This window comes from Amphiura filiformis, chromosome 6, assembly GCF_039555335.1.
Source record: "Amphiura filiformis chromosome 6, Afil_fr2py, whole genome shotgun sequence".
In the NCBI taxonomy this organism is placed as follows: domain Eukaryota; kingdom Metazoa; phylum Echinodermata; class Ophiuroidea; order Amphilepidida; family Amphiuridae; genus Amphiura; species Amphiura filiformis.
In genome coordinates, this window is record NC_092633.1 from 13,011,766 (window position 1) to 13,025,713 (window position 13,948).

The 13,948-nt window shown below is 40.1% G+C and overlaps 1 protein-coding gene across 1 annotated transcript in view; it reads left to right on the forward strand.

Annotated features, from left to right (window-relative positions):
• The window catches only part of LOC140154991 (mediator of RNA polymerase II transcription subunit 13-like), an 87,410-nt gene that overhangs the window by 2,799 nt on the left and 70,663 nt on the right, over positions 1-13,948 (forward strand). The window contains 1 exon segment of the mRNA XM_072177659.1: positions 5,594-5,867. Within this exon segment, the coding sequence (XP_072033760.1) occupies positions 5,594-5,867 (274 nt within the window).

Consider the following 13,948-nt stretch of genomic DNA (forward strand, 5'->3'; position numbering starts at 1 on the left):
CTTGGTCTCCGAATGACACAGACGTGCCTATCGATTGTTCATACATGTAGCACTGTGTATCAATTTCTCGACCAAGGCGAGATATACGGTTGTAGTTTCACACCTTAGGTAAAACCAAACCGGTATTGTTCGGCTGAGGATAGTTTTGACGACATTTTCTGGCGAAAAAGTGACAAAAAACAATCCAAAACTTAGCTACATATCGTGCCTCCGTTTGTATACGGGACACACGAGCAATTCAAAATGGCCGCTCGTTGACGCCATTCATTTTGTTTCCCACGTAAAACAACCATTGCAGCCTGTAAGTTACAATAGATGTTTGTACAGTATGCACATTGTATTTCATGTACGGTAGGTTATTGTTGCTATGTTAGGGTGATTACTCTATCGTTATGTCTTCATTACCGTCCGATAAGACGAGTTAATCAGCCATCTCTCCCAGGGTGTTTACACTCTTGGTCAGAGCGGTGGCAGCGTACCTGAAGCACAGGGGTGTCAACATCCGTTGCTACCTGGACGTTTGGCTCATATACGGACGCACTCCACTGGAGACTACGGGTCTCGTGGGGTTGATAGTCCGTAGGGTGCGGGACACTGGATTTTTTGATCAGCTCAAAAAAGTCCAGCATGGTTCCGACGCAGACACCACTATTTGTAGGGGCCCAGATCACCCTCACGGAGGGGATCGCGGTGCCCTCACCCGAGCGGGTGACAAACATGGTGAATTGGCCGAGTCTCGGGCAATACCGCTGTGGCATGGATGAAGGTGGTAGGCCTAATGGCCAGTATGATAAACCTCGTACCGTACTGCCGTTTCTACGTTAGGCTTACCCAACTGCACCTTCTAGCCTGCTTGCAGGCCCAGTCGTCACCCAATATCCCTCGCGGTTCCGTTGTCGGAGATCGCGCGAGAGAACTCTGGTGGTGGACCCATCAGCCCAATTTGACCCAGGGTGTCAGGTTTTCCTGCACCCCGGTATGTCACGTAGTGACGACCATAGCGTCAAAAGCGGGGCTGGGGGTCCACATCCACGAGACTCCGTCTCGGGCCTATGGGGGCCATAGAGACAGAGTTTCACATCAACCTCCCTCGCTTACGAGGAGGTGATCGTGGAATCACATACCGTTGTCCAACCGTGGTAGCCTACCTCAACAGACAAGGGGACTCCGGGCCACCACGATTGTGCCTGCATGCACGACACCTGATAGGGTGGTGCAAGTTCAGGCAGATTACGATGAGAGCGATACACATCACGGGCGTCACCAGCATCCTCGCGCACAATCTGTCACGAGGAAGGGTGTCGGGACCAGCAGAATGGTCCCTTGCTCCGCAGGTCGCTCAGACAATCTTCAAGGGGATGTACCACCCCTCGATAGATCTGTTCGCATCTCATCGCAATCATCCACTGCCGGTGTACTGCTCAAGGGTCGCGGACCCCAAGCATTCACCGTGGGCGCTTTGTCCATAGACTGGGGAGGGATGACAGCTTATGCATTCCTCCGATCTCACTACTCATGAGGGTGGTGGCCAAGATCAGGTGGGAAGACTGCATTGTCATTCTGCTAGCGGCAAGGCCGCTGGCACTCCCTGAGGTACCAGATCTACTCCGGATGCCCGGAGGGGAGGTACCCAGTCTATCACTAGAGCACCTGCAGTTAGCTGCATGGCCCTTACCAGGGAACGCGCAGCGGAGGGATATTTTTCATCAGAAGCTGTTTTTCTCATCGCCGGGCCGGGGAAGTCTACCCTCCGTACGTATAGCCAGCGTCTGGCTCCATACTACGCTTGGGTGCAATGAGATAAATAGCTCTCCCGCTAGAGTAGGCACCGGAGTTTTGCGCGAACCGCGCAAAAGCGCACATTTTCGCGCATTTGGGTGTCCAAAGCGCATTTTGGGTTCCATCGAGAATGTTCACGATTTTGACCCATCGATAAGCTTAAAGTTAAAATTTACACGAAAATTCACGCAATATTGGTTCTAACTTCACTTATGTACATCAAAATACAAATAACGATCATTAAACCAAGCATAATGTGGGGAAATTTACCCTTGCTTTCGACATTTCGATCGACGATTTGTGATGGTCGCCATCTTTATTTTTTATTTTTCCAGAAACCGGAAATGAACCGAAGTCGGTCGTAATTGATTGACATGCCATCGTTTTACCGATGTTTTTCGTGTTTTGCATTGATAACAGGGGATCACGATTTTAGCGCATTTTGACCTATTTTTTGGCGCATTTTCGCGCACTTTGAAAAGTGGCCAGCGCATTTTGCTGTTTTAAATCGCGCAAAACTCCGGTGCCTACGCTAGAGCCTCTGTGCTGCTAGTTCCGGAGTTTCTGACAGAAAAGTTCCAAGCAAGACTATAAGTCGGCTATCCTCTCCATTCACCGAGGTTTCGAGACGGGTCGACTATCATAGCCGCTGGTTACCTTATTAGTCTACGCCTCGACGGTATGTTCAACGAGTGTCCGCCCGAAAAGAAAGTGATCCTCCTAAGGGATCCCAACACAGTCTTAGATTACTTTAAGGGTCACCCTTTTGAGCTTCCGTCAAAAGCGGCGCTTAAATACGTAACTCTCAAGATGGCTTTCCGGTTTGGCGTTGGCTTCGGGGGCGGTGCTGAGTTGCACACGGTCTCGAGGTTAGCTTCCGTGTTCACAAACACTGGAGCGACACTGTTTCGGCGCTCTGTTCTCGCGACTCCGCACGGGCGCCGTGCATACCGACATTCGTCCCTCTCCAATCCCCAGGGTTGGGCAAGGTTCGCTGAAGCCAAAGATAGGCTGGGGTGTCCGATAAGGCGCTGCAGCACTATTTCTTCCGAACACAAGCCTTGCGAGGACTCACGACCGCATTCATCACCCTTACAGAGCCTTTCGGTCCAGCCGCTGTCGCAATGGCTGGTCCAGGTGTTGGTGGAGTCCGGGCGATCGCGAAGGTTTCGCGTCCCACGACCCACTCGACACGAGCAATCTCATCATCTTGGGTATACCGTTCGGTTGTCCCTTGAGGAGATCTAGCAGGCGGTGTCCTGGAAGCCACCTTCGCCCTTCTCTACGATACTTCCGTTTACGTTAGTAATCAGAGACGGGGCGGGAGGTTTACCAGGACATTGTTTGGGCGATCATAATACGGTGGTGTACGGGTACCAGGTTGTCAGACTATACAGTATACTCAGCATGGTAAGAACCAGTGTCTCTATTCTTAACCACCGAACTTATTAAGTAAGGAGGTTTATGTCTGTGATCGCGTGGTCTTTTTGTTTTCCCGACCGTTGGGGAAAATATTTTCTGACCTCGCGAAAACCATCGTTACCGCTCCCGATCCCTGATCAGATGCTGACCAATCTTGTACCTCCATCCGTCCGGTTACTTGCTAGATCGATCTTTCAGATGTTGATGCAAGAAGTATCTTAATCAACATCGGAACGGTAAGATCGTCCGGTGTACTGGAGTCTAGTCCAAAACAGATATGTTTTGTAGCCTCTTAACCGAGCGATCTTACCTTTCCGATGTTGATTATTCCCGACCCCGCCACCCCTACAAGTTTGGTCCGGTAGGGGATCCCAAGTCGGATAAGGGACGATCATATGGTGTGACGTCACCTTTTGGGTGAGTCCACCGGGGGATCGGGGTTTTTGTTATTTATTTATTTATGTGGGACAAAATGACTATTGGTTTTTTCCGCATCTCGGGATCGATGCAAGAAGTATCTTAATCAACATCGGAAAGGTAAGATCGCTCCGGTTACTATGAGTCTACAAAACATTTCTGTTTTGGACTATTATGTAACCTGAATGGGTCCAGCAGGCTGTGCTTGGACCCGGAAAAAATCCCGGAAATAGAAAATATCATCATAGATCGTCATTGTGCAATAACCCAGCTCAATCGGCTCACTTTTCATTCATAAATTACACACAATTACAAAAATCGCTGCAACATGATACACACCTCATCGCTATTTCATGCACAGATATTTGATCAGCGATACAAGGGAACTGTGGAAGAGGTTGACTTGCGATTTTTTTTCCGGATCGTGCAAATATTATGTTGCAATAAAAATGTCAACAAAACAGGGTCAATTCCTGGTGACATCACGAAAACATGTTTTTGCGGTAGGTGTATATTTCAACCGAGCAAATATAACAAAATAACCAAATAATTAGATGATTAAAGTAGTGCATGTTATTAGGTAGTAATTGTAGTTCTTTATGAGAAAGTCGGCCGATCGCGGCAAGTCGTCTTTTACCCAGTAATTTGACTCGACTTTGGTCAGTTTTGGGTGCCAAATTCGGCATACTTTAATATTTATCGTTTATGCCAGTACTGAAAATACATTTCGGTGTTTCTGAAGTTTCAGTACAGTACAATTTGGACCCACAAAATCAATTTGGGACCCGTAGATTTCAACTAAATGGGATCTGAATGGGTCCAGCATTTAAAAAGTGGACCTGGTTATTTGAGAGCAAACTGTGAACCCTGATGCAAAGGTGACTTTTTTGTGTTGAGAAAACTCCAATTTTTACTCAGCATGACATGAAAATTATGATGAAAATGATGATTTACTAATTACTACAATGTATAGTGGTCGCCCAAGTAGTAAAAATGTGTGCATGCGTGATCTGGGGAATCCCCCAGTGATCGTGACAGTTTATACAAGGGAGAGATACTTTGCAAGTGAAGTCAATTGTGATTGTCACATTATTTCATTCGCAGAGCCTTGACTTGCACAATGTTTCAAGAGATTGGTATTCAGAGTGAACGATCTGATATAGTTCTTGGAGCATTTATTTTGACATTTTGTCTGAAATGATCGAATTTGTTTTTTTTGTGCCCTGTCAATAAGTTTTTACGTGCCTGATTTTCTGTGCGTCTGAGATATTTTTTTCAAACGCAATATAGGTAAGCTTTAGGTTAATTTTATTGCGTCCCAACAACAGTTCCATGCGTTCCTGACGCGTAGACGCGCATTAGCGCGACCCCTGACCAGGGTTCGATTTGGAAAATAAAATTGACATGCACAACTCTGATTTTTCCTCAAAATGGGCTGAATAACACAAAATTTTGCATGCACAGGCAAAATTCTACATGCACAGAGCCAAAGTTACATGTATGAATTTGCATGTAAAACCCCTCTAAATCGAACTCTGCCCCTTAAGGTTGCACATTGTCCAAAAAGTAGGGTTGTGGCCTGTGGCATGCAAAAATATTTTATTTCAATGTGATAAAGAAACAATGCAAGATATCTGCAATTTGACTGTCACTATTAAACACCATGTGGCAAATGTATTTGAAAACATATAGGGCCAAGAGCAAGTATACCATAATTATTATAAGGCCCCTAAGTAGAGCTCATGGAATGTAGTTGGCAAAATACATGCACAGGGAATATTTTGTAGAAGCTGTTTGAAGTAACCCGTGTAATGTAAAGTGAATCATTTACATCAAAGCGGTCAAGCCCTGGTTCCTCTTTAACGAGGTGTCTGGATCAAGGAAGAATTGTGTATTCCTACTTCAATTCATTTGTACATTTATATGATCACTATCTACATGTAACTCTGTTGCTTGTTTTGTTTTTTCAATCCAGACTGACCTTTCTGGGATAAAATGGCGTAAGTTGAGTGCTCCGTGCCCCGCTGAACAGGTGGTGGGGCCTCTTGAGGACCCCGTCCTGATCTCCTTCTCTCGCTGCCTCGCTGCCAATATATTATGTGTTTGGCGAAGGGTTGCACTGAGTAACAATGCAAACTTATTTTTGGATCCTCAACCTACATCACAGAATAGCTGGGAGAAGGAACTGTGGATTTTTTGGTATGGCGATGATCCCAATTGGGATGAACTGTTATCAGCGGAATTGAAAGGTAAGTTGCTGTTCTTGTGAGTCATAGAGTGACTTATTCTGCTGCAGGTTAGAAGTCCTGGCCTTCCCTTTGATACATCATGGTGAAATACTGCCAAACAGTCCTGTCATATACAATGTACGTATACATGTAGGCTGTTCTGTAGTATTTTGCTGTACAAAGCTTTGTCAAGAGCGTATTTCCGCGATGTTGACAAATGGCAAGGCACCCCCACTATATGGCCTTATGCGCGTTGTGTCAAGTATATGAGTTCCACCTTGTCAAAATCGCACAAGTACGCTCTCGTTACAGATGTGCAGCAATTTATTGTCTACTCTAGGGAAATGTAAAGTGAAGGTCATGCTTTGAGTTTGTATGATATTTCATGAATTTATAAATTATAAATGCATTCTGACTAGAGCAACAAAATTTAGTACTCCCATGTTACAAACTGATGTTGGCCTACATGTACATGTACTGTAGGCCCCTACTTATAAAAAGACCTGTACTGAGATAGTCCAACATGGCGATGTTTACAATCGGTATTCAGTAACTAAGCAGAAGCAGAAGCTTCAAAACATGTCGAAAGGAAGCAAAAACACAGAAAATCACAGAAGGATTTTGAGACTATACATGTAGTAAAGTCAGTAGTTAGTTGGGTCTGTTTTTCGGGAGCCTGAGCCTCCTGACCAAATCAGGAGGGTTGGCATCTCTGCAGCTGGCACATTTGGTAGGGAAATATGTGTCTCCTACTTTCATGTAGCTCGTTCACGTAGAGGTTTCGTTGTCCCACTGGCAGCGTTCGATTTACCTGGATTCGCATCGCAAAATGCGAGTCATTTTTTACAAACTGCTACTCAACTACACAGACCAGTAGCAAAAATGCGATCCCAAAAATTGGGGAAAATGCCTACTTGCGATCGTGAACCACGCTGATATACCATCATTTGCAAGTTGCCATTTGTCGAAGTCAAAAATGTTTCCATAAATTCTATTTCCAAGAAAATAATCCACAACAATATGACTCAAAAGTCCCTAAATCGTGATGTTTACGCCATTAAACTAAATACAGTATCCTCCCTTGTATGCAAATTTATTTCCATGACGTGTTGTGTTACAAACTTCCATGTATTACCAGATAACTAAAAATGTGCATATTAATTTTATGACGTCATAGAAGTAGCACTGGTGTTTATATGGTGTATAGTTCAGTGGTGAGATGGAAATATCGTGTGTCCTTGGTGACAATCTTCCAAAATTATACAAGATTTTTAGGATTTCATAGATTCCACATATTATTTTAATGCTTCAGCTAATAAATTAGTGAGTTTCCTCTACTCAAAAATGTAGGACTTCTCTTGATTACTGAAGGAAAATTTATGCTTAGAAAGGGCACACGATAATCAGCTTAGGAAGTTTAGGTGCGAATTTGAACCACATTCGGTCTGCAACACTGCAGTTGCATAACATTTTTTTAAGCATTGAGTACCGTACTGGGATTGAGTAATCTGTGAGAAGATAAGAAAATACAAAAAAATCGATAAAATATGGTGAAAACAAACTGCTACTCAAAATTTTGGAATTGCTACTCAAATCTGAAAGTGAGTAGCAATTTTTGCTACACAAAAAAATAGATGAAAATCGAACACTGCCCACTGGCCTACTACACGTAGATTGCCTGGCGATCGATCGGAGTGTTATCGTCAGAGCACCTCGGACTAACTTTCATGGTGCTCTGTATTGGCAAGCACACAGTAGTGATTCCAGCTACGAGCAAGGTCATCAGCAACTATAGAGTGAATATAAATCCATGCAATAACACTATGCCAGAGGTCAATAGGTCAAACAAATACAAGGTTTTCCTCATTGCCTTCCTGCTGCACTACAAGTACAAATGTACAAGGCCTCCCATGAAAGCATGGAGGAGGTCCTGATTTGTAAGGTGAGTGAGGGTGATCACTGATTGACCATCATTTTCCTTTTAAAATTCTTGTGAAATGGCAGTTAATAAATAAATGAATCTTTGAAAATCACAATTTAATTTTTCAAACACTCATAACTCATGTGTTGCTTGCCTGTATTTGAAAACTCAAGATTCAACACATGAATGATGAAGGAATTTCCATGGTCCTTTTTTCCCATTTCCATAAACCAAAAAAATAATTTTGACAAATTTATCTTCAATATCTTGGTAAATCTGTATAACTTTGTCAGCAAAAAAGAAACAGTCAATTGCTGTGTGTGGCACTGTGTTGTGGAACCATTCAGATTGAAAGAATTAAAATGCCTTTAGTGTCACTTTTCACATTGCCTGGTTTGGTGCACAGGGCAGTCTGAAATAGTCAATACAGGCAGTGGTTTTAGTGTCAAGCTGTGGCCATGACCTGGCAATGATCTCTGTGGTATGTGGGTGAAAATGGCCATCAATCTGCTACATGTACTGCGCGCATATTGCCTTTTGTGCTGTAGCATGTTTATGCTGCCAGTGCCTGATGATAATAAAAAGTCCCTTTGCACTTGATTCCTGAGTTTCATGTCACCTGCTTGTGTTCAAAATTTGTGCCCAAAATGTGTTTTTTTGCTGTTAGAAAAAAAAAATTATGTGTAGCAAAATCTGCTGTCAAAATATATTTCACACATTTCAGTGTGTTAGCCTATGACATAAAAATGCTCTTCAATTCCAAAATTGTGTAGCAAATTTGTAAAATTGAGTAGTATTTTGCTACACCAAGCTACATTCCAACACTGGTGCAATCCCGCTGAAATGGGCCAAGTAAATTCTTCAATTCTTTGATACGTTAACTAATATTATGAAACTCACTTTAACTCGGGGAAACTATGCTGCAATGAAAAAGTTACCTTGTTTGTTTTCGGAATGGATATGGTGAGGAAACTTGGGATCAAGTGCAAAAGGCCTTAATTATAAAGCATCAAGAATATTCCTGCACTGTACATACATGTACATACAATATACATGTTCAGTATGTAACTAAAATTTAAATGTATGAAACAATGAAATTAGTTCAAGGTCAAAACAAAACAATTATAGGTGAGTTACAAAATATAAGGTGAAGACCTGATTTCACATATGGCAAACACTTGAAATGCTCCTTCAATCTGGTAAAAACAATGAAATCTAGGCTAATTGGTAACAATCATTTACATGTACTAATTTAATATTGCATCTGGAGTGCAATTACATGTATATTCATAGATTCATATGGCAGCCAAACAGAAAGGCTGTTGTCAGAAAATTATGCGGAGTGTTTTAATCGTGGTTAATTGCACTTGTCAGACCTTCGTTTTTGAGGAGCTCAATTGCACCAGAGCTTCTACAGCTCTCCTTAACAACATTTTCAGGAGTGTGATTTACTGAGCGTCTCACTACATGTACTTGAATTATAATACAGATATCAAAAGATTGAGCTCCTTATTGAGCACCTTAGTATTAAACACAGGAGAGTGATTAACAGAGCTCCTGTAATTTTCAAAAATGAAGGCCTGGCTTGTGCATACTATGCGGAATGTCTATGCAAGTCTTCCGGAAAATACTGGAATTATGGAAATGTGGCCAAAAAAAATTCGAAATGTAAAAAAATGTTCAAGTGTGTGAAAATATTGGATCCAAAACATAATAATGATTAAATTGGATGCTTTATGCCCAATATTTATTGGTCTTGCTAATTGCTATTCAGTGAGTTTTAAATACCGTAAAACCCCGTCTACAAGCATATAGTGTTTTTTATGAAAGCTTAAATTAATTCGAAGCAAGCGTAAATATACCAATACAATAGATTGGTCTTAAAATAATACTGTTTGTATGCTTGGATCCGTAATTTATTTGCTTAAACTCCATAATGGCGCCTGGATTAATGTAGCTTTCATCAGCTATATGGTCGCATGTCATGAATTGGTCATCTTTTGTGTAACATGATGTAAAATGAGAAAAATATCACCAATTTTGATTCAATTCAACACAACTTTTAATGAATACATTTTAGACCATTATAAGTATATATTTCTGGAAAGCTTATATTACAAGGATGCCAAATCAACAAAGCATAACATCATAATACAGGGTGGGTGAGAAATATACAGGGTGGAACAACAACAAAATTAGGCATCTTTCTTGTCATGGTGAACCCCATATTTTTCCTTTTCTGAAAGCTATGTAGTTCAAAATAAATATGGATTCAGAAAGACATTGCATGGGTCCTTCAAACAAATTAGGAAGAAAGAGTTTAGTATCCCTTGCGTTAAACATACAGGGTGGTCAAAAATTGTAAAATAATTTCACAATTTTTATGACATTTTTTAATCAAAACTTTTTTCCTCCATTTCTGACACTAAAACTAATAGCATAATTGAATTCCTTATCAAATTTCCTTAAAAATATGTGTTCTATGAATAAGCAGGGTGACTCGGGCAAGAGATAGTCCATTTAGAAATGTTGGAGCATAGTATGCACACTTTGTACAGTAACATATAGGAAAACTGTCTTAATTAGCATTTAATTAGGAAATTAATTGGTTACATCTTTTGTTACAGTTGATGTACTATGAGGTAGATCTACAATCCAGGATGATATATGTGCAATTTGAGGTCCATGCTAGTTGTACTTTTCAAGATACAAAGGTTTGAAGTTTGCCATATTTTCACAATTTTGTGTATAACCCTATGGGGCTCTCCCGAACTGGCTCTCCCGAACCGGCTGCTCCATTGACACATCTTACATATTGAGGTATAAATCGCAAAGTACTTGTCCAATTGACTTGGGGTTTTTGTATTTGAAAAAGAACCTAATTATCTACAAAATGACACCAAACTTTCTACAATAGGTATTATACTTTTAGAATAAACCTAACTTGAAGTGTGAAGAAAGCATTTTCATGTTACGGCTGCTCCATTTTTGGGTGACCTATTTGTGACATGCGACCATATGCTTGTTGACGGGGTTTTACGGTATTGGACTTGACTATGTCTTGCCCAATTTTATATCAAATTTGGGTCATATTCATAGCTGCACTATGGGAACTTTCATTAATTGGTGGTGTTCAAGGCCATACTGAGGTCGGATATGCCGGATATATGCAAATGAGAGGGCGGCTAGACTATATGTGACATGATCAAGGGAAATGAGTCTGATGTCGCTAACATTGATTTTGAGATATTGGCAAAGAAAGTGTTAAAATTCTTTTGTATTCTATTGTTTTCAACGATTGATAAATTGACGTATCTTTGTGAAGAAACGTCGTATCAACATGGGGTTTTCAGTTTCTGGAAGCTCTACATGTCCTCTTTAAAAGCATGTGAAAAACTCATTTTCGACCAGGGTCGACATGTGACTTATTCCTCTTGATCATGTCACATATAATACATAGAACATAGTTAGTAATACTTTGACCAAGTTTCAAGGCAAAAGTATATAAAAACTAAAATAAAAGTACCCTGAACATTTATGCATGGATTTTTAACAACATATATAGTGAGCTTTTCCAGTCATTTTAGCTCATTAACTTTATTGATTATTGATAAAAACAATAAGATCCAGAGAAAATTTAAATTGATATTTAATGTGACAACTGTATGTCTGATTTGCTTCAAACAAAAGGCACGATAAGTGTGCTTTGCTCTACTCAATTAATATGTTTAAAACATGCATAGAGCACTTCTAAAATGCCTCAAATACCACCTTAAGGAACCGGATAGCAATATTTACGCAATACTCTTTGTGGGACATACATGTAAGAACACATCAGATATATGAAATTCCAGTCTGAATACGAGGAATGTCCTTCCGATATCAAATAATTTTGATTTTTTTTTTCCGAGGACTGTTCAATGTCAAAAATATCAATTTTCAGTGATTTGCCATAACATTTGTATTATATAACCAGTTTCAAAAATTAAAATTACTTGATATCAGAAGGACATTCTTCATATATGCAGAATGCAATTTTGATATATGTCTGTTGTGCTCTCATGTCCCACAAGGGCCACAAAAATACTGTGCAAATGTTGCTATCCAAGCCCTAAAAAAGAGATCTCACATATTTTTTGAGCCACGTATCCAGACCTTGTAAATAAATTTTAAATGTGAATGTGATGTAATCATTTGAATTCAAAGTAAAGTTGTATTTGGATCATTAAATTGACATTTAACACAACAGATCAGAAGTGAAAATGGCATCAAACAAGTCTACAATTCTTATACAGAAGCTACCATCTATGGATCTAATTTGAATGTAGGTTTTACCAAAGTGATAGTAAAAACAGTGCTGAACAGTAAATACAACCAATTTATTTACAATTGTGTTTTATTGCAATGCACCACTTGTTGATTTGAAGGTCACCTAGGCACTCCTATTGTTGTATGACATGTACATGTAAACCCAGTCTACAAGGTCCAACTTCTACAAGTTCACTAAAAGTATACCTAGAATACTTTGATGTTTAATACAACTTCCTTTTCCAATAGGAAGGTTGATTTGAAACTTTTGCCTCTGTGTTAACGTTGTGTCAGCCACATTGTAGTAGCCACTTGTGAAAGCATTTTGCTGGTGTTTAAGCACGCAACATGTATGTATGGGGGACGGGGCGGGGTGGGGCTCATTGTTGACTTGGGTATGGAGGGGGACAGCTGGGAGGGTTTTTTTTTTTTAACTGACCCATTTAGTTTGTTTAGTGACTGCTTGGCTAGTTCCCACTTACTTTAGCTAAATATATTGTTTTGTTGAACAACAAAATCTAAACAATTTACCCAGCACCTTTTCCAGTGAGTGTATAATACTGTATATAATTATGTGCACAAATTGCAACAACAATACACATTTGATTTGCGTGAAAGATTGACATGACTGAGTGCCTCATATCAACTGAGTGTATGCCTGTGCTACTTGACAGTTTCAGGCCTCAAGTTTGTCTGTGTCAGATTATTTATTTCTTAACAGTAGCTGCTATTTACACTGTACATACTGCACGCAGGAATCGTGGGATCTTATTTTTAGGGTTCTCCAAACAATAATGAATGTTGCCAGAAAATTATGATAATATAGATTTTTCCTCAAAAAGGGATATGACGATATTGATATTAATTAGAAAAGTTGATTTATGGATTGTTATTGATATCTTTGGTGCTCGGCGAAATGCAAATGGATTGCAGGTAAAACTGAGTTTGACCATGGGTTGACTGCAATTCATATCGCATGGTGTACGTTAATCGTTTAATTTTCGAGGTAACAAAAACCTGAAAATAGTGAATTTATTGTTTAATTTACTTCATTAGAATAATACTGATTTTAGGATGGATTTTAAACGGTAAAAATGGCTGTTCGGTATTGTCAAATTGCGGATTTGCCACCTTTATTTTGATTAACTATTATATGAGTAAATAATAGAGCTCAGTATTTTTTTTGGTGGGGGGGGGGGGGGAGCAGCAGGGGAATACATAAATTGCACCAATACCAAATTGGCAAAAAACAAAAAGATTGAATAAGATTCTCACAAAATTATCCTGCAAGAATCCAAAATGGATTGCCGCAAATGTCTGGCACACTGTCACACATTTCTAGGCCTGTTGATGAACTCTAGGATCAAGATTTATCTTACATTTGTAGCGCAAACTGGTTACATGAAATTTGTCATCTAGAATGTCAGCTCTGTTCCTGGTGAGTTACAAATGTATCAAACTGGGAGGAAAGAGACAAATTAATGCAAAAAAAATGCCATTAAAGAATGTGAAGTCCAGGAAGCTCCTTTTAGGTGAAATTTTAGCATTTTAGTGACATTTCCAAAGAATTAGAAAATGCAATAATTGGAAATATTTCTTCTTTGCGAAAAAGTTGGCTTATCAACTTGAAATGCAAATTTCTTTTTAGGCAGGAGAAAAAAAAGCACACCTGAATTCAATAGAAAAATATTCTTGACTAAAAGTATTGGTACATTTGTAGGTTGTGGGTCAGCAGATCTTAGGATTGATTTGAACATAGCGTAGTAGAAAGAAGTCTCCATCAATAAACTTAGTGACTTCAAGTATGTATACATGAAACCTTAACCAGATGAGAGCGTAGACTAGCTAGATCGCGTAGTATGTGTTCAAGCAA